This window comes from Carlito syrichta, unplaced genomic scaffold, assembly GCF_000164805.1.
Source record: "Carlito syrichta isolate Samal-C Ts95f unplaced genomic scaffold, Tarsius_syrichta-2.0.1 Scaffold316228, whole genome shotgun sequence".
Taxonomy (NCBI): Eukaryota; Metazoa; Chordata; class Mammalia; order Primates; family Tarsiidae; genus Carlito; species Carlito syrichta.
In genome coordinates, this window is record NW_007260324.1 from 181,246 (window position 1) to 202,793 (window position 21,548).

Here is a 21,548-nt window from a genome sequence, read left to right on the forward strand (position 1 = left end):
ATACAGTGGCAACACTCATGGCCACCACATCCTGGACCTACTGGGCTCAGGCAATCCTTCTGCCTCAGCCTTCCAAGTAGCTGGAACTACAGGCGCGTGCCACCAAGCCCAGCGAATTGTTTATTGTAGAGATGAGGTCTTGCCATGTTGCCCAGGGTAGTCTCGAGTCACTGGGCTCAGGCAGTCCTCTCACCTCAGTCTCCCAAAGTGCTAGGATTACAGACGTGAGCCACCACTCCAAGCTGAGATTACACTTCTAAAGTCCTCGGCAGAACCAAAGAAAATGCTCATTCTAACTATTAAAAAAAATTTTTTTTTTTCTCAAGTTGGAGTCTCACTCTGTCACCTAGGCTGAAGTGCAGTGCACGCTCACGGCCATCGCAGCCTCGACCTGCTGGGCTCAAGCAATCCTTCTGCCTCAGCCTTCCAAATAACTGGAACTACAGGTGCACACCACCATGCCTGGCTAATTTTTTAAAATTTATTGTAGAGACGAGGTCTCACCAAGTTGTCCAGGCTGGTCTCAAATCTCTTGGCTCAGGCAATCTTCTTGCTTCAGCCTCCCAAAGTGCTGAAATCACAGGCTTGAGCCACCAGGCCCGGCCAACAATTAAAATTATCAAGGACCTTTGGGGAGAGTGGGCAATGAGAGTGATCTCTGAGATAGCCAATATGAGAGCTCTTCTAAGGAAGTAAATATCAGGGCCAGAGGGATGGAGCAGATGATAATACTCAGTGTTTAGATAACGGTGCTGGGAAGGTATTTGGACCATGGCTTAAATAGGTCTTCAGGAGAGTCTTTCCCTGATTCCCCAGACTTGGCCAAGCTTGTTCTCTTAGTGCCAGCACCACTCCATAGCACATAAGACTTTCCACAGCTATAGTTAAACACCAATATGGCAGGGACCACCCCATTTACTCACTATTCTGTTCCCAGGCCTAGCAGCTTCTGGCATATGATAAGGAAAGAATAAATAGTCATTAGGTTGATAGCTTCATGCAGTATGGACCTGAGCAGTTAGAATCATAGAGTTAGAAATGGAAAGTTTTCTTGTTGAAAGAAAATCCAAGAACTGGGCATGGTGGCTCACACCTGTAATCCTAGCACTTTGGGAGACCAAGGCAGGAGGATTGTTTGAACCCAGGAATTCGAGACCAGCCTAAGCAATATAGCAAGACCTCATCACTATAAAAAATAAAAATTACCTGGGCATGGTGGCGTGTGCCTATAGTCCCAGCTACTCAGGAGGCTGAGGCAGGAGGATTGCTTGAGCCCAGGAGTTTGAGGCTGCAGTGAACCATGATTATACCACTGTACTCCAGCCTGGGTGACAGAGTGAGACCCTTACTCAAAAAAAAAAAAGGAAGAAGAAAGAAAGGGAACCCAGATAAGTTATCATATGAGTTATTGTATCATGTTATCTTTTGTGTTTGTTTCATGACTTTTTCATGTGTGTTGGTAGACCAGAAGCACTTTATGGGTTCCTTTCATGTTAGTAGGGTAGCGTTCCTACAGTAGAAACTGTCATTAATTAACAGTACTTTTTTTTAACACTGTGGTAGGCACTCTTAGCATTTTTGAAATGCTTTTAAAAAATTGATACATAATAATTATACATATTTATGGGGTTTATGTGATATTTTGATACATGTATACAATGTATAATGATCAAGTCAGGGTAATTGGGATATTCATCACTTCAAACATTTATTTTTTCTTTATGTTGAGAACATTCAAAATATTTTCTTCTAGATAATTCGAGACATATAGTAAAGTGTTGATAACTATGGTCACCCCACTGTGCTATCACATACAGGAGCCTCTTCCTTCTGTCCAGCCGTATTTCTGTACCCATTAGCCAGCCTTTCTGCAACCTCCCCTGCCCTTCCCAGCCCCTGGCAACTATCATCTACTCCACCTCCTTGAGGCCAACTTTTCCTAGCTCCCACATATATGAGTATATTCTATATTTGTCTTTCTGTGCCTGGCTTATTTCACTTAATGTAATGTTCTTTGGGCTTTGCTCTTTTGCTACAAGTGACAGGATTTTTTTTGAATGACTGAATAATATTCCATTGTGGATATAACACATTTTATTTATCCATTCATTGACTGATGGACACTTAGGTTAGTTCCATATCTTGGCTGTTGTGAATAGTGCTGCAGTAAACATGGGCGTGCAGGTATCTCTTCAATATACTGATTTCCTTTCTTTTGGATATTTACCCAACAGTGGGGTTGCTTGACCATATGATAGTTCTATTTTCAGTTTTTTGAGGAACCTCCATACTGTTCCATATGGCTGTATTAACTTATATTCTCATCAACAGTATACAAGAGTTCCCCTTTCTCTACATACTTGCCAAAAAGACTTTCTGTCTTTTTGATAATAGCCATTTAACTGGAATGAGATAGTATCTCATTGTGGTTTTGATTTGCATTTCCTTGATGATAAGTGATGTTGAAGGATTATTATTTTAAGAATAAACAGCCTAGCCGGCTCAGTGGCTCAGCCTGTAATCCCACGCTTTGGGAGACTGAGGTGAGTGGATTGCCTGAGCCCGTGGGTTTGAGACCTGCCTGGGCAACTTGGCGAGATCTCATCTCTACAATAAATAAAAAAATCAGCCCGTGGTAGCGCATGCCTGTAATTCCAGCTACTTGGAAGACTGAGGCGGAAGGATCACCGGAGCCCAGCAGGTCGAGGCTGCAGTGACCGAAAACAGCCACTGCACTCCAGTCTGGGCAACAGAGTGAGACTCCAACTCAAAAAAAAAAAAAAAAAAAAAAAAAAAGAATAAGCAGCTTTACTGAGATTTAATTTATATACCATAGAATTTACCCTTTGTGGCCTTTTGTGACTAGATTCTTTCATTTAGTATATTTTCAAGACTCATCCATGTTGCAACATCTAGCAGTACTTCATTCCTTTTTTGTTTGTTTTTTGGAGGTGGGGTCTCACTTTGTTGCCCAGGCTGGAGAGCAGTGACACAATCCAGGCTCACCGCAGCCTTAATCTCCTGGGCTTAGGCAATCCTTCTGTCTCAGTCTCCTGACTAGCTGGGACTGCAGGCACACACCACCACACCCGGCTAATTTTTGTTGATTTTTTTTGTAGAGACGAGGTCTTACTATGTTACCCAGATTGGTCTCGAACTCCTGGGCTCATGCACTTCTCCTGCCTGGACCTCCCAAAGTACTGGGATTATAGACATGAGCCACTGTGCCTAGCCCTTCATTCCTTTTTATTGCCAGTAATATTCTGTTGAATAGGCATAACATGTTTATCTATTCATTAGTTGATGGACATTTAGGTTGTCTCTACTTTTTGACTATTATGAATAATTCTGCTTTGAACATTCACGTGGACACAGGTTTTCAATTCTCCCTTGGCTGGGTCATATGATGGTTCTCTATTTAACATTTTAGAAACTGTTTTCCAAAAAAAAAAAAAGATATTTTTGTTTTTTGCTTTTACATCTTTTTTTTTTTGAGTTGGAGTCTCACTCTGTCACCCAGACTGGAGTGCGGTGGCCGTTCCCGGCCACCACACCCTCAACCTGCTGGGTTCTGGCGATCCTTCCGCCTCAGCCTTCCAAGTAGCCGGAACTACAGTCACGCGCTACTGTGCCCGGCTAATTTTTTGATTTATTGTAGAGATGAGGTCTCGCCATGTTGCCCAGGCGGGTCTCGAACCTGCGGGCTCAGGCAATCCACTCACCTCAGCCTCCCAAAGTGCGGATTACAGGCTGAGCCACCGAGCCCGGCTTGCGTTTACATCTTTATATCTACAATTCTTTTCTTTTTTTTTTGAGTTGGAGTCTCACTCTGTTTCTCAGGCTGGAGTGCAGTGGCACACTCATGGCCACCGCAGCCTCTACCTGGTGGGCTCAGGTGATCCTTCCATCTTAGCCTTCCAAGTAGCTGGAACTACAAGCATGTGCCACCACACCTGGCTAATTTTTTGATTTGTTGTAGAAATGAGATCTCACCAAGTTGCCCAGGCTGGTCTCTAGAACCCGTGGGCTCAGGCAATCCTCTCACCTCGGCCTCCCAAAGTTCAGGATTATAGGCATGAGCCACTGTGCCCACCCTCACGATTCATTTTTTTTAGTTTTGGTATAGGGTACTCTTTTGCATGTGAATATCCAGTTGTCCCAGCACCATTTGTTGAAAAGACTACTGAATGGTGTTGACACTCTTGCTAAAAATCAATTGACCACAAATGTAATTGTTTGTTTGTTTACTGTTTGTTTGTTTGTTTTAGAGATAGGAGCTCACTCTGTTGGCCAGGTTGGAGTGCAGTAGTGCCATCATAGCTCAACGCAGCTTCCAACTTTTGGGCTCAAGCAATCCTCCTGCCTCAGCCTCCTGAGTTGCTGAGACTACAGACATGCACCACCATATCTAGCTTGTGTGTGTGTGTGTGTGTGTGTGTGTGTGTGTGTGTGTGTGTGTGTGTGTGTGTGTGTGTGCGCACACACATGTGTGCAGAAACAGGGTCTTGATATGTTGCCCAGGCTTTTCTTGAACTCCTGGCCTCAAGTGATCCTTCTTGGCCTCCCAAAGTGCTGACTTTATAGGCAGGAGCCACTGCATCCTGTCCAGTAGTTTATTTTTGGCATCTCAATTCTATTCCTTTGATCTATATGTCTAGCATTATGCCACTGTCACACTGTCTTATTACTGTAGCTTTGTAGTAAGTTTTGAAATTGGGAAGTAGGAGTCCTCCATATTTGTTCTTTGTTTTCAAGATTGTCTGTTCATATGATTTTTAGGATGAGCTTGTCAATTTGTTCAAAGAAAGCTAGCTGGGATTTTGATAGAGGTGCATTATTGAATCTGTAGATCTTAACATTGAATCTGTAGATCTTAACAATATTAAGTCTTCTGATGCATGAACATGGGATATCTTTCCATTTGCTTAGTTCTTTAATTTCTTTCAGCATTGTTACATAGTTTTCAGTGTACAAATCTAACACTTCTTTGGTTAAAGTTATTCCTTTTGATGCTATTATAAATGGAATCTTTTTTAAATTTCATTTTTTGATTATTCATTGTAGCGTCTAGAAATATAGTTGATTTTTATACATTGATCTTTTATTTTGCAACCTAACTCAACTCATTTATTATTATAAATTTTTAGTGGATTTATTAGGTTTTTCTGCATATAGGATCATGTTATATACACATAGAAATTCTTTTCAATCCAGTATCTTTTTTCTTTTTTCATTTGTGACACTGGGCTTTTATTGGGTGGGCTTCTTTAAAAGTAAGTTAGAGAGAGAGAGAGGGGGAAGAAAGAAGATTCACCACCCCAAGGTGGGGGAGGGGACCAAAGCCAGGAAGCATGACGACAGCCATAGCTCAAAGAGCACATGGCCACACCGGAGTCTAGCAAGGCAATGGCCCCAATCCGGTATCTTTTATTTTTTATTTATTCTTTATCCAATTGCTCTGACTACAACCAGTACAATGTTGATTAGAAGTAGCAAGAGTGGACATTCTTTTATTTTAAAGAATATATCTATTCTTGAGAAGCTGAAACTCATGGTAGGGATGTGATTAATATATAAATTTGAGGTTGAAATGTATGGGTAGGATAACTTGTGGTGAGCTAGAATAGCTAGTGATGATACAGTTTACATAAAGTGGAATAAAAACATACATATACACATACGCATATATATTAAAAAACCAACTCCTCAGCCTGTAATCCCATGCCTTTGGGAGGCTGAGGTGAGTGGATTGCCTGAGCCCATAGGTTCGAGACCCGCCTGGGCAACGAGACCTCATCTCTACAATAAATTAAAAAATCAGCCAGGGTGGTAGCGCATGCCTGTAATTCCGGCTACTGGGAAGGCTGAGGTGGAAGGATCGCCGGAGCCCAGCAGGTCGAGGCTGCAGTGGCCGGGAGCGGCCACTGCACTCCAGTCTGGGCGACAGAGTGAGAATCCAACTCTAAAAAAAAAAAAACAAAAACCAACTCCTCAAACGTCCTCCCCTTTTGGCTTCTTCTCCTCCACAGGCATGTGAAAACTCTTTTGTTTGACCCTGCCACCTGCTCTAGCCATTGTCTGATTTTCCCCTTCCTTTCAAGATTAGACTTCAACAGAGAGCGTGCTGTCTCATAACCTTCACTTCCTCATCACACCCATCTTCTCCAGCCCCTGCTGTCTGCTTTCTGCTCCCCCAACTGCAGTTCCCAGTGGTTTCCTAGATGCTAAGACAAGTGGCATTTTTTCAGTGCTCTCTGACCACTGTTTAGTATTTGAGGCCATCAGTCACCTTATTCTACCAGAAGGACGGCTTTCATGACCATCTCCTCCTCTGGTATCTTTTCTCCTGCTGTTCTTCAACATGTAGCACGTGGCCATTCCTTGGAACCTGGCCTTGGCTCCTTCATTCTGCTTTCTCTGTATACTCTGCCTGGATATCTTGTCTATATCTCTAGCTCTCACACTTATGAATGTCTCTAAATTTTCTCTTCAGATCCTGGTTTCCATCTACCCAATAGACATGTACTCTTCCATATCCCCTAACATCTCAAATTCAGCATCTAAATTCAAACTGCTGTTCTATATCAGGGCATGCCCTTCACCCCTCTTAAATTCCTATCACTAATTGGAAACTTACCTAGCCTCCAGGGCCCAGTTTAAACACCATTTGCTCCAGGGAGCCTTCCAGAGAGTCACAATGAGAATTTAATTCTGCCCCCAGAAATCATAAAAAAGATGTTTTACCCAATCCTGCCCCCTTTCAGCTTGTGGGAGAAAAGCAAGACACCAAACTGCTAAATACTTGTTTAGGGACACATAGCTTATGCTAAAGTTCTACTAGAAAGTCCCTCTCCAGTGCTCTTTCCACTATACCAAGCAGTTTCTCAGTGGCTCTCATGCTTTCAATGGCTCTTATGACATACAAACATGTAGTGCCGCATTTCCATATTTGGGTACTCAGCCTAACTGTAAAATAACTTTCTCTGTTTCTCATATGTTCTTGAACTCCCATCTGTGCCTATTTCAAAAGTTGTCACATAGTTAATGCTCAATAAATAATGAATGAATGAAATAAGATATGGTTGCCTTGTGGGTTTTCCTTCATTAGGGTCTAGCCCTGTATGGGGAAAATGGGGCACTCACTCAGAAGATATTTATTGTCTGGTTAATGATGGGCGACGTTAAATATCAGACTGAGGTGTTTGGACTCTCTTCTCTAAGCAGTGGGGAGCTGTACTAGTAAATTAGGAAAGTACCATGTTAGAAGGGGTAAATCAGGCAGTAGCAGCAGAACGAAGATGTGGTGAGGTAGAAGCTCCACGAGGGAGGACAGAAGGGATTGGTCTGAGGTGGTGGCTTCAGGAATCAAAAGGAAGAGGCAAACCAGGCATGTTTTGAAGGGAGAAAGGACAGGGTAGCTGTGATGCAGGGAAGGGAGGAGGAGCAGAGGATGATACAGAAATGGGATTTTGGTGGGGACAATGTCACTGTTATTGAAAAGTGGAGGCTGGGCTCAGTGGCTCAGCCTGTAATCCCAGCACTTTGGGAGGCCAAGGTGAGTGGATTGCCTGAGCCCACCCACGGGTTCGAGACCAGCCCAGGCAACTTGGCGAGAACTCGTCTCTACACAAAAAAACAAACAAAACTTAGCCGGGCATGGTAGTGCACGCCTATAGTTCCAGCTACTTGGAAAGCTGAGGCGGAAGGATCACCAGAGCCCAGTAGGTCGACGCTGAGGTGGCTGTGAGCGTGCCACTGCACTCCAGCCTGGGCAACAGAGTGAGACTCCAACTCCAAAAAAAAAAAAGAAAAGAAAAGCAGAGCAGATCAGGCCTGTGTGAAGCATCTTCTGGGTAGGGTGTGAGGGACCATGACCAGTGTGCCACATGTACACGCTCAACTTGAGTCTCCTCATCACTCTTTCAAGGAGGTTGGGTCAGGAAATGGGCTTGAAACCCATTAAATATCAGCATTTGAACCCAGTGTGTGTTGTCTGACCTCAAAGATTATTCTTTCATCACTCAATGCCTCCCAAGCATACAGGAAGTAGACAAATTGGAAGTTAAGGTTTCAAAATTAAAATGTGTGTGTAGTGATTGAGTTGGTGGTAGCAGGTCATTATGATTCCAGGCCTGTCATATTTTCCCTCTTAGATAAGAAGCATCCAAAAATCATGGCAATAAGTCTTTCTTCCCGTCTCCCTCCATCTCAGAAAGCGCTAAAGTTTGATTCAAGAAAGGATTTCCCAGTCCAGGCATTGTGGCTGAGGCCTATAATCCCAGCACTTTGGGAGGTTGAGGCAGGAGGATTGCTTTCTGGTTTTTTTTCTTTGAGTCAGAATCTCAGTCTGTTGCCCAGGCTTGAGTGCAGTGGCACACTGCTCACGGCCACTGTAACCTCAACCCGCTGGGCTCAGACAGTCCTTCCACCTCAGCCTTCCAAGAAACTGGAACTGCAAGCATGCACCACTATGCGCAGCTAATTTTTGTCTTGGTTTATTGTGGAGACAAAGTCTCACCATGTTGCCTAGGCTGGTCTCAAACCTACATGCTTAGGCAATCCTCTCTTCTCTTCCTCCCAAAGTGCTGAAATGACAAGGTGTGAGCTGCCATGCCTGGCCTGAGGATCACTTTCAAAACCAGCCTGGGCAACACTTGAGATCCTGTTTCTACAAAAAAAATAAATAGCCAGGCATGGTATTACGCTCCTGTAGTTCTGGTTACTCAAGAGGCTGAGCTGAGAAGACTGCTTTAGCCCTGGAGTTGTAGGCTTCAGTAGGCTATGATCATGCCCTCCAGCCTGGGCAACAGAGTGAAACCCCATCTCTTGAAAACAAAAAGTTTTTTCACAGCTTCAGCTGGAGCTAAATAATTGAGTATAGACCAACGAAGTTCTTGATATGGTCAGTCCAGCCCCCTTCAGAGCACACAAAAAGGACCCCCCTTCAACTCTGTCACATCTTTCTCTCAAGCAGGTTGGGGATGCCCTCAGGTTGCTGTGTGCCAGAGCTGGGCAAGGTGCTGGACATACATGATGAGCAACGAGGCCTCAGTCCCTTTCTCCAGGGAATTTGCAGACAAATAAATGTACAATGATAATACATTGCAAAATATGCTCTGATAAGGCACATACAGGGAGCCAGGGGCACATTTCCTATCTTTCAGTTCCCCTCTGAGAAAATGAACAAAGACAGTATGCAGTGAAGATTTTCTTAAAAAGCCTTGAGCTGCTGCCTCTGGGTCTCCAGCACGCCCAAGTTGTCTTTCATATGCTTGTTACTTCAGTGGATGAAGGGCTTTTTTTTTGGCTTGTTTGTGGAACTTTTTGGTTGTGGGGTTCCCCCACTCCAGAAATCCTATGTCAGTTTTTCAAAATCTGGAAGAAGGGAGTTTTAGATTATATGCTTTTAGGATTATCAACATGATCCTAAAAGAGGTCCACGTGGCCTGGAGAGTTTATTCCAAAGTGCCATCTTCACTTTCTACCTCTGCTCTCAGTCCCAGCAGTCAGAGAGGAGGGACCTGCCCTGTAAAATGTCAAAACTGTCATTCTGCAGGAGGTGCAGGAGTGTGGACAGACTGGGGGCATATCTCTCTCCAGCTTGCAACTCCACCTCCCAGCTTCTTTCTGTCTCAAAGAAAAAGTTCTGCCAGGAGGGTGTGGGTGACCACCTGACAGCAGCTATGTTGCTGTGGCCAGGCCTGCCTGCTCTTGGCCCAGCAGGAGGACAAACCTCTTTAGAGGTTTTGTTCCAGCCCTTTGGTCCCTCTCCTTCTTGCACTGTTTGATTCAGAAAAGTAGGAACAGAAAGTTCTCCCTTCTCTTTCACCCTCCCAGAAGCCCTTTCTCACCATCACTTGCTCTTTCCTTCCCTAAAGGTCCTTCCTGCTCCTAAATGCCTCAAACCCTGGCCTGTAAGCATTCAGTCTCAGGAGGACTGGGAAGGGAAGAAAAGTACAAAATGATGATGGCCCTCAAATTCCTGCTCCCTGCTAATTTTTCTCATCTCTGCTTTTAAAAATTAAAATAATAATAATGGTAATTAACTTTTATTGAGCACATGCTCTGTGCCACGTACTGTCTTAAGCATTTCATGGGCATTTCCTCACTTAAAATTCACACCAATCCCAGAGGTAGGTACTCAGGCACCCTTATTTTGCAGATGAGGATACAGACACAAAAAGTTTGTCAGTGAGTTTGAAATCAGGAGCTTGTCATTGAAAGACCATCTAGACTCTGACTTCCATGTTTTCTCACTTCCTTTCAACTTTTCCCATAAAACGTTAATTCTGATCCAATCCAGGAAAAGGACAGGTGGCCATCAGGGTTCCTGCTGCAAGGAATATACTAGTATTCACTCTTACATCCTGACTGAATACCTCTTTTCATCCCTTTAGCTTCATAATCCTTGTCTGAAGTTCTGACACCTTATTCTTTCTTTCTGTTTCCCGTGCCCTCTCCCCAGGACCCTGCTGGGATCTTTGAGCTGGTGGAGGTGGTCGGCAATGGAACCTACGGACAGGTATACAAGGTGAGACTCTATGGCTTCCACATCTACGGCGCCCTCTTGAGAGGCATGGAAGAAGTGGGTTGCAGGTCTAGAGATCTGAAGGGGGGCTATGGGACATTATAGAGGCTGGGGCTGTGGGAAAGGATAGAGAGGAGGGAACAGGTAAGAGCATCCAGAAGCAGGGGTGTTGTTACTGGCCTCTGCTTCTGAGTGTAAGAGCTAGTCCTGGATGTGATAGGAACAGGTCTGCAGCTGGAAGGTCAGTGGAAAAGGCATGGGGACTTGTATGTCAGAGCTCACCTGGGAATTCAAAGCAGAGGTAAGGCCAAAGGTATGGGTTTGGCTCCGCCTGATACACAAAGAGACCAAGGATCTAATGGGTGGCCTTGTGCAGAGGCAAAGCCATTTTCTTGAGCACCCGTAACTAGCCTGTAGCAGAGCCAGAGCCAGAGCTCAGACTTTCTGTTTTTGAGGTTGCCTCTGTCCTGAACATAAATGGCATATTCTTGGCCACTGATGGTAGCTTTTAGCCTGGCCCTCTCACGTGGCCTGACCACTGCTCACACTCGGATGGGGGAAGTGACCACAGCAAGGAGTGGGGATATTCAAGATGGATGCTTCCCCTGAGCCAGAGGCCCTCCCTAGAACACATGGCCTGCTGCATTTCAGACACAGTGCTTGGTATTTTCACGAGTCTCCTCTGTGTCTTTGTGGCCTTGTGTTTCCTGGGCCACTGGAACTACCTTCCTCTCTCCTTCTCTTGTAAGCTTTGGGAAAACAGGCACCCCTCAACTCTTGCCTGTTGTTGCCATGGAAATAGTAGCTCTGTGTGCTCCTGCTTCTCTGGATTTGGGGTCTTGAATGGCTGTTGCAGATAAAAACCCATGGGCTGGGAAAGCCCATGTCCATCCCCTCAAGGGGCCACCTTCTCCCACCCTGCTTTTCCCCAGGAAGTCTTGGGTTTTCCTGTCCAAGCTTTAGATGGCTGTTGCTAGGAATTTCAGAAGGATGGTGGGGGAAGTGGGAAATGTCTGGGACACACTCAAGAAGAGGAAGTTTCTTTCCATTAGGACTGGTGACAGAGACATCAACACATGTCAATCGGCCCTTCTATGCTCCCGAGTTCCCCGAAATCTGAGCTCTGTCTTTGTTCTTTCCCTATTTGACAATAAAAAGTTTTGCAGGTAGGGTTGATTCTGGGAGTGACCTCCTGTCTAGAGTGGATGGTTCAGTAAAGCACCCCAGCATTTTGTCTTCCTTAAGAGATGAGAGTCAGCGGGGCTCAGTGGCTCAGCCTGTAATCCCAGCACTTTGGGAGGTCAAGGCTAGTAGATTGCCTGAACCTGTGGGTTCCGGACCAGCTCAGGCAACTTGGCAAGACCTCATCTTTATAGTAAAAAAACAAAACAAAATTATCCGGGTGTGGTAGCACACACCTGTAGTTCCAGCTACTTGGGAGACTGAGGCAGAAGGATTGCTGGAGCCCAGAAGGTCAATGCTGGGGTGGCCATGAGTGTGCCATTGCACTCCAGCCTGGGCAACAGAGTGAGACTCCAACTCAAAAAAAAGTCAAAGCCCCTCCCTCCCTAGCTTCCTTCTGCTCCCTCCAGGCTCCATTAAAATGAAGAAAAATCTTTCATTCCCTGCTTTAACTTTCAAACTGTAGAAAGTCCAAGCCAGAAAGGCTGGAACAGAACACAAGTGTCTCTCACTCATCTCTCTTGAGTTTTTTTTGTTTTGGTTTGGTTTGGTTTTTTTGTTTTTTTACGACAGGAGACTCTTCATGTTTATCTGATTTATAGTTTGGAAGTCCATTCTAGGTAGTTTTTCTATCAACCATGATGCCTCAGGAACTGTCTCCCTCTGTCCACTCCTATGACCAACACATAGACTGAGGTGTCCACTAGCCACAATGAGGGATACTTTCTAAGACAGAAATCAGCCAAAAGATGTGGACTCTCCCAGGTCAATCCCTCTCTGCTCCCTGAGCACAGACTCAGCTCCCTTATGCTCCACTCTCTGTTCTGCAGGGTCGGCATGTCAAGACCGGGCAGCTGGCTGCCATCAAGGTCATGGATGTCACAGAGGTAGGGAGTGAAGCCAGGCAGCAGGAGGGTGGGACCATTGTGAAGGGGTTGTAGGGGGAGTCTCAGGGCTCAGCTCCTTCCATTCACCTAGGATGAGGAGGAAGAGATCAAACAGGAGATCAACATGCTGAAAAAATATTCTCACCACCGCAACATTGCCACCTACTATGGCGCCTTCATCAAGAAGAGCCCCCCTGGAAATGATGACCAACTCTGGGTGAGAAATGTCCTCCGCCTGCCCTCCCCACACTTCCCTGTCCCGAGGCTGCTCATTTGAACTCTGTCAGTACCCAGAGCCTCTCCTTTCCAGCCCTTCTTTCCATCTACCCAGACTCTCTTATCCCTGGGTCCAGAGGATCCTCATGTCCCACACTCTAACTCCCCCGCATATTGCAGCCGTCTCATCATCTGAGTGTCACAGTGGCAAGCGTCCTGGAGTTTGCCCCAACCTTTGCCCTGAGCAGTACCTCACACTGTGTGACAGGCACTTAATAAATAGCACTGTAATCCTGGGAAGGGCAAGAGAGACCATGGGGAGGTTAGTCCATCTCTTTTCCTGCTTTGAGTATAGCTTCTGGGAAAACAACAGAACAGAAATATTTGTGGACTAGGCACAGTGGCTCACACCTATAATCCCAGCTCTTTGGGAAACCGAGGTAAGAGAATTGCCTGAGCCCACAGGCCTGAGACCAGCCTGGGCAACTTGGCAAGACCTCATCTCTACAATAAGTCAAAAATTAGCTGGGTGTGGTGATCCATGCCTGTAGTTCCAGCTACTTGGAAGGCTGAGGCAGAAGGATCATCTGAGCCCAGTAAGTCGAGTCTGTGGTGACCATGGGCACACCACTGCACTCCAGCCTGGGCAACGGAGTGAGACTCCAACTAAAAAAAAAAACTGAAAAACAAAAAAGTAAAAATATTTGTGGAAAGTAACAGGATTCAGACCCCTCCTGGCTCCCCAGATCTGGCAGTGCATCTCATCCTTCTGGATGATTATTTGAATCTGAGCCTGCTATAGATCTTTTGGGTTCCCCCAAATTCCTACTGGCCCAGATCATTCCTAAGAATCATTTCCCTCCCTAGACTGGGCAGTGGTGCCAGTGGATTCTCCCAGCCTCACCCTTTGTGATACTGAGCTTAGATCCTAAGGAGAAAGCATGGCAATGGCTATGGAGAGTGTTGGAGCTCATGCCTGGTCTCCTCTCCCAGCAGTTAGCCAGACAAGTGCTTATTAAGTACCTTCTGTATACCTGATACAGATGAACATGAGCCATGGTCCTGGCTTCCAAAGTCCTTGGGCTTTTTGGGGATGCATCCATGCATGTGCACACGCATGCACACACGCACGCACACACGCACGCACACATACATATTTGGATTTGGACACAGAAAGGTAGGAAGATTACTGCCAGGTGTGTGTAGTGGCAGCTCATTGAGGTCTAGAGACTAGGTGCTAGTGGCCTAGCTCCCTCTTCTGGACCTGTTGGGCATTGTCTTCCCCTCCTCCCACTACATACTGCTATCCTAGAGACAGACACATGCAAATTACTTTTATTGCATATGCAAATATACATGTGCCATCCAACCACGTCCTGCACTGGAAGTGGCTTTTAGTGAAACTTTAGATAGGCATGCTTATTCCCAGGGGGACCAGTTGGGGCCATCTTCCGATACAGCCTCTGCCTCTGGGTTTCAGGGGCTCTTCCCTGGCGTTGCAGACCTGGAGCTCTCCTTGTCTCCTGGCCTTGTCACTCTGTGCTTGAGGAGTATCTCCAAGTCTTCCCAGGCTCCCTGCTGCAGTTGCTGAAGGAGACCCCATGAATTATTTCTGTCTCTAGCAGACCTGCAGAATCGCTGGTTCTTAGCTCCTTTCTTGCCTCTGAGTCAGGGCCTGGCAAACTTTTTCTATAAAGGGCCAGACAGTAAATGTTTTAGGCTTTGTGGGCCATATTTGCTCTGTCACAACTCTGTTCTGTCAACTCTGCTGTGTGCCATGAAAACAGCAATAGATAATACATAAACAAATGAATTTGACTGTATCCCTCAAAACCTTTTTTAAGTTACTAAAATTTGAGTTTTATATCATTTAGATTCTCTTTTTAGATTTTTTTTCCCCAAGCACTAAAAGATATAAAAACTATTCTTAGATTGCTGGCCATACAAAAGCAGGCCTTGGGCTGACCATAGTTTGCTGACCCCTGATCAGCAAATGTAACCATTTTGAGCTTTGGGGTCTCAGTGAGAATCTGATTAAAGTATTGGACCTTTCCTCATGGAAAATGCACATATCTGTATCATTTAGTCTCCAATTTCAGAGGTCCCTTGGACTCCTGCTCTGGGCCCAGCCCCACCCTGCCAGCTGTATTCCCTTTTTCTCTCTCTCCTGATCTCAGGAAGTCCTGTGGCCTTCATGAAGGTTCCTGAGGTCCCCGCTCTCCAGTGCATACCAGTTCTAGCCCCAAGCAATGCCTCTGGTCATCCACCAGGGGTCTAGCAGGGACAGGAGGGGCGGGGAGCTTGCCTGACCAATACTTTCCCTTCTGGTACCTTCCTGGGACCACAGCTGGTGATGGAGTTCTGTGGTGCTGGCTCAGTGACCGACCTGGTAAAGAACACAAAAGGAAATGCCCTGAAGGAGGATTGCATTGCCTACATCTGCAGGGAGATTCTCAGGGTGAGCTTGTCTCTTGTCTCCTCCTGTGCTACCCTGTCTGGAGTTTCCCGACCTTAGGAACTCTCAGGCTGTTAGGGGAGGTGAGCCCCTCTGTTTCCAGGCTCTGCCACTTCTCTGCTTGTAACCCTGCAACAGATTGTGAGTCACCTGAAGCTGCCACCCTGAGGAAGATCCCCCAAGACAGCTCAGCTTGTACTTGGACTCTGGGTGTGGAGGGTCTGCTCCTTCAGCCCAGCCCTGTTCCCTCAACTAACTCCTACCTCCTCACTCTCCCCCTTCTGACACCATGGTTGATTTTCCCTGCTCTCCTGTTCCAGGGTCTGGCCCATCTCCATGCCCACAAGGTGATCCATCGAGACATCAAAGGGCAAAATGTGCTGCTGACAGAGAATGCTGAGGTCAAGCTAGGTGCGCTGGTTCCTTCTGAGGCTGTCAGGGACCTGCGTTCTTGGTCATCCAAACAGACCTTATTGGTTATCCCCATCTAAGGTTTCCCTAGCCCAGAGTGGGGTCTGGGTTACTGGATGAAGAAACAGTAACCTTCTGGAAAGAGAATTAGGGGACCCTTTTTCCCTCCTGTGGCTCAGGTCCAACAACCTGTCTGCTGGGAGGAATCACTCGTCTCCCCCACCCAGTGCCTTGCCTCCTGCTGAAAATCCCTCAAGAAGCTTTTTACCTGCCACCTGTTATGGGCCAGGTGCTGTGCAGGTCCTTCTGAGGGGATGGGATCTGATGAACCCCTTCCGTGGGTTGCTGTCCCTTGATCTTTTACCTTGTTTTTTTTCCGAGATGCTGGAAGACTGGATCAGGTTCTTAAGGATGCTGACAGGGTAGAGAAGGGTGTGGGGGTGTCTGGGTGGGACCAGGATCTTACCTGCCTCAGATGAGGTACATACATGTGTGCAGGAGTGTGAGGGAAGGGAGCAGACGCGATTCCCTACGCTGAACCCTCCTTCCCTGTCTTCACAGTGGATTTTGGGGTGAGTGCTCAGCTGGACCGCACCGTGGGCAGGCGGAACACTTTCATTGGGACCCCCTACTGGATGGCCCCAGAGGTCATCGCCTGTGATGAGAACCCCGATGCCACCTACGATTACAGGGTATGAAGTGGAAAGCTGGAAGCATGGAGGCACCAAGGGCAGGAAATGAGATGGGGACGATGGGCTTGAACATGCTGGGGAAGAAGGAGTGGTCAATGAGGTGTTAGCAGTGAGGGGCTGGAGAGCATTTATGGCAAGGAAAGTAAGGGTAGCAAGATGGAATGAGTTAGAGAACAGCATGGGGCTGGAGTAGAAGGACCGTGGGAAGGGGTGTGGCCAGGAAGGGTCCTGAGAGGCTGAGGGTGGTGACGAACGAAGAGAGATTACTGGGCAGAATTATCAGGAATATTCACTTGTCCCATTTTCTCTCCTCTCTGTAGAGTGACATTTGGTCCCTAGGAATCACAGCCATTGAGATGGCAGAGGGAGCTCCTCGTAAGTGCTGAGGCTGCCAAGGGTAGGAGGGGAGGGAAGGAAAGTGACTTCAGGAGGAGATGAGTCATGGGAGGTCCTGTTGAGGAAGGGTCCTGTAGGCTTTTGGCTGACAAAAGTGACTGAGGATGTCTCTTCTGTGTCCAGCTCTGTGTGACATGCACCCCATGCGAGCCCTTTTCCTCATCCCTCGGAACCCTCCACCCAGGCTCAAGTCCAAGAAATGGTAGGTCTCTGAGTTTGGTCTCTAGGAAGGAAGGTCTCTGGACAAGGCCACCCCCACCTCCAGAGCTCTCTGTGTTCAGGCTTGGATCAGTACCACAGAAGAGGTGTTGGGGATGCTGGGGTGGCGACTCGTATTGGGATGTGGAGAAGACAGGAGGGGCACCCAGATGCTTGTGGATGGATGCTTGACCCTCTTCCTCCTGAGGGGACACTCCCAGTCTGTGAGCCACCACTGTTTCTAGGTCTAAGAAGTTCATTGACTTCATTGACACATGTCTCATCAAGACTTATCTGAGCCGCCCACCAACGGAGCAGCTACTGAAGTTTCCCTTCATCCGAGACCAGCCTACGGAACGGCAGGGCCGCATCCAGCTCAAGGACCACATTGACCGATCCCGGAAGAAGCGGGGTGAGAAAGGTGAGTCGGCAGGGTGGGAGGGGGTGGGTGTTAGGACACACCTCAGCCACGCTCCTCTCCTCCAGCCCTGCCTCCTCCTGGCTCCCCTTCATGCTTCCCTCGTAGGCTCCAACTCTGACTGTCAGGGAGATCTCCTTTCCCAGACTTAACAACCGCAGAGGTGGTTTTCCTCATTTGCCACCTGATCTGAGTCAGCCCTCCAAATGACGGTCACCTTATCACATCCTTACAGAACCTCCATATTAAGCACATGCATGGGCAAGTGCACGCACATGTTCTACCACATCCCACCTACTACTAGATCTGGTCCCAATTTCCGTCCAGGCACAAACCTGAGACCCACTGTCTCCCCGTTGCTCCAAGGAGGTGGGTGGGGACCCTCATTCTTGGTCATCCAGACAGACCTATTGGTTATCCCCATCTAAGGTGTCCCTAGCCCAGGGTGGGGTCTGGGGCACTGGGTGAAGAAACAGCAGTGATCTCCCCTCTGCAGAGGAGACAGAATATGAGTACAGCGGCAGTGAGGAGGAAGACGACAGCCATGGAGAGGAAGGAGAGCCAAGGTGGGCTTGGTAGACCGGGTGGGAGGGTGGGGCCAACTCTGACTGACTGAGGGGATAACAGTTGTCCTTGGCTTTTGGGACTCTCAGTCTGAGGGTGGTGGGAGAGAGGTAGACACCCATATAAACAGAATCCCTGGGTGCTGAAAAGTGGAATGAATGAGTGAACAAGAGGTGAGGAAAGGGTGATTCAGGGCTGAAGTGGGGGAGGGTGTGGGCAGGAAGAGAGGGCCAGAGACTGGGCAGAAGGGAGGACAGATCTCCTGGCCACCTGGGAGTGGCCAGAGGCAGATTGTCTGATCCAATTAAAGCACCCACTCGGGTGGGCTCTCCAGGGACGAAAGTATGAGTCAGCAGGGTTCTGACCCCTACACTGTGTGCCACCCTGACCCAGCTCCATCATGAACGTGCCTGGGGAGTCGACACTACGCCGGGAATTTCTCCGGCTCCAGCAGGAGAATAAGAGCAACTCAGAGGCTTTAAAGCAGCAGCAGCAGCTGCAGCAACAGCAACAGCGAGACCCTGAGGCGCACATCAAACACCTGCTGCACCAGCGGCAGCGACGCATAGAGGAGCAGAAGGAGGAGCGGCGGCGTGTGGAGGAGGTAGGCTGTCCTGGCAGTGCTGGGCCCAGGCTGGGCACACTTCCTGCTGACCCGACTCCAGTCCATCCTTGGTTCTGTGAGGACCTCGGGGAGAGCAGGGAGTGAGCTGGTGCTTCCCAGCCCCTTTTCTCTCAGACTTTTATGGGAAGTCTCTCTCCCCCATTATCAGAGGCTTGACCCGCAAGCACTGGTACCCCCCACCCAACCGTGTGTGGATGGTTGTGTCATCAGTCTCCCTTCAGAGCAGAGCCATTTCTGAAGAGCTGTATCCATTCCCCACGACAAGACTGTCCCTGTCCTTGTTTCTGCATATAAACCTCCACTCTGCATTTATTTAGCTCTGATAACTTCAGTCTCAGGCAGCTGGGGATCTGTGCACAGACACTTCAGTGCACCTGCACGTCTGGCTCTATCAAGCAGTTTTCTGGTCTGCACATGCAAAAGATCCTTTTAAAGACTCTTCTTTTACTTATGGCTATTTTGGTTCAGATTTTTGTCAAGTACAGTCTTGTCAGTTCAAACTGATTAGAGGTGGGTAGAGAGATCTCATTTCAACTAATAGAAAACCTTACTTTTAAAATAGGTGCAGTTTTCTTTTCTTTTTGGATATTACCAATTAAACTCATATATCGGCGAGGCAGGAAGATTGCTTGAGCCTAGGAGTGCAAGACTAGCCTAGACAACATAGTAAGACCTCCTCTCTACACACACACCCAAAAAATTAGCCAAGGATGGTGGTACTCACCTGTAGTCCCAGCTTCTTGGGCAGCTGAGGTGGAAGGATCACCTGAGCCTAGGAGCTGGAGGCTGGAGTGAACAGTGATTATGTCACTGCACTCCAGTCTGGGTGACAGAGTGAGACTCCAACTCAAAAAAAAGAGTAAATAGATAAATAAAATATACATGTATACATATGTACGAGGAGGGACCCCAAAAAAACCAAAATTATCCTTTGGAGGGTGGGCCCCCTGTAGCTTGTAGTATACTTGGAATTTGTTCCTCCAGATCAAATGGTCAACCAAAGTTTTTATCTGGAAGTTTTGAGAAAGTTGTGTCATGGTATGCAGAAGAAATGTCCTGAGTTGTGACAAACAGGTTTCTGGTTCTTCTACAGTGACAGCACACCTGCCCACACTGTGCTGAGTGTTTAGCAGTTTTTGACCAAAAACAGCATGACCCCTGATCTCACCCTGAGTGACGTTTTTTTGTTTCCCTGGATGAAAAAAGTTCTCAAAGGGAAATGTTTTGTTGATGTGGAAGAGGCGAAACAAAAAAATGGAAGAAGCACTAAAAGGCATCATAATTGACGAGTTCAGAAACTATTTTGAACAGTGGAAAAAGTGTCTTGATAGGTGTATTGCATCAAACAGAGAGTACTCTGAAGGTGACTGGAGTTTAAACATGTAAGAATAAATACACAATTGATTTTTTTCTGAGTCAGAGTCTCACTGTGTTGCACAGGCTGGCGTGCAGTGGCACAATCACAGTTACCACAGCCTCGATCTGCTGGGCTCAGGTGACCCTTCAATCCTCAGCTTTCCAAGTAGCCTCAGCCTTCCAAGTAGCTGGGGTTACAGGTGTGTGTTGCCACACCAGGCTATTGTTTTCTTTTACATGTTATCGTAGAGACAAGGTCTTGCCATGTTACCCAGGCTGATCTCGAACTTTTGGGCTCAGGCAGTCCTCTCGCCTCAGCCTCCCAGAGTGCTGGATGTGAACCACTGAACCCCACCTAAATATACCTTTTTTTTTTGAGTTGGAGTCTCACTCTGTCGCCCAGACTGGAGTGCAGTGGCATGCTCCCGGCCACTGCAGCTTCAACCTGCTGGGCTCCGGCGATCCTTCTGCCTCAGCCTTCCAAGTAACTGGAACTACAGGCATGCACTACCATGCCTGGCTAATTTTTTGATTTATGGTAGAGCTGAGGTCTCGCCAAGTCGCCCGGGTGCGTCTCGTACCCGTGGGCCAGGCAATCTACTCACCTCAGCCTCCCAAAGCACGGGATTACAGGCTGAGCCACCGAGCCCGGCTAAATATACCATTTTTAATAAATTCTAGGGTTTGGAGTTCTTTCCCCTCATATAAATGTATTTATTTTGCAGGGGGACAGGTAGGGAAGGAGAGGTATAGATCAGTTTTTTAAAAGCCTTAAATGAATAGTATTTTTGGTGGAACAGTTACATGATTTCAAAGTTCATGAGCTGAATTTAACAAAAAGTGTACCTGTAGGGTGGGCCATAGACACCAGCATCGCCGCTGTCCATTACTACTCTCCAAAGCAGGACCCTATCTTTGTTGAAGAAAAAATAATTTGTCGAACAGAGTGTTTCCTGGAGAAGGCCCGCTAGCAACTTCATCGCAGAAATAGGCACAAAGTGTCCTCAAGAGTAAGGGTCCCTTAGGGCAGGGACTTAATTGTTTTTTTGAGGGCAGCCTTTTTGGTCACGATGCATGGGCACCTGTTGCCCTCTCGTGGCCAAAGGGTGTCACTGCAGCCCTACTCCTTTTGGACTTGCCGGCAAGGGTGGATTTGAGCCCAGGAGTTGGGAGGAGGAGGGAATTGTTGTTGATGCTTGGCTTTGTTTGGTGGGGGCATGGGTAGAAGGTGTGGTACTGTTCAGTCCACCCCAAGGATAGAAGTCAGCCTCGTAGCCTCTCTTGTCACGTGCGCACAGCTACTGCGAGCACAGTTTTCCCAAGCCAAGCCCTATGGGCTTGCGTGTAGGGAAGCAAGTATGTTTGCCACAAGTTGAAGCCATTCTTGTCACCCTGCCTAGTGAGTGGGGAGAGCTGCCCTCCCTGTTCACGAGGGCCCCCCGCCAGGGCTGTGCTGTGTCAGTGTCCGGTGCAGCACCTGAGACCGCTTCCCTCTCCCCACAGCAACAGCGGCGGGAGCGCGAGCAGCGGAAGCTGCAGGAGAAGGAGCAGCAGCGACGGCTGGAAGACATGCAGGCCCTGCGGCGGGAGGAGGAAAGGCGGCAGGCAGAGCGCGAGCAG

The 21,548-nt window shown here is 47.5% G+C and overlaps 1 protein-coding gene across 1 annotated transcript in view; it reads left to right on the top strand.

The window, feature by feature from the left end:
* Positions 1-21,548, top strand: part of MINK1 (misshapen like kinase 1) — a 55,397-nt gene that overhangs the window by 25,557 nt on the left and 8,292 nt on the right. The window contains exons 2-13 of the mRNA XM_021706948.1: positions 10,466-10,531; positions 12,541-12,597; positions 12,689-12,814; positions 15,161-15,271; positions 15,589-15,679; positions 16,241-16,371; positions 16,692-16,746; positions 16,891-16,969; positions 17,211-17,386; positions 17,880-17,949; positions 18,341-18,551; positions 21,432-21,545. Of these exons, the coding sequence (XP_021562623.1) occupies positions 10,466-10,531; positions 12,541-12,597; positions 12,689-12,814; positions 15,161-15,271; positions 15,589-15,679; positions 16,241-16,371; positions 16,692-16,746; positions 16,891-16,969; positions 17,211-17,386; positions 17,880-17,949; positions 18,341-18,551; positions 21,432-21,545 (1,287 nt within the window). The remainder of the gene's footprint in view (positions 1-10,465; positions 10,532-12,540; positions 12,598-12,688; positions 12,815-15,160; positions 15,272-15,588; positions 15,680-16,240; positions 16,372-16,691; positions 16,747-16,890; positions 16,970-17,210; positions 17,387-17,879; positions 17,950-18,340; positions 18,552-21,431; positions 21,546-21,548) is intronic.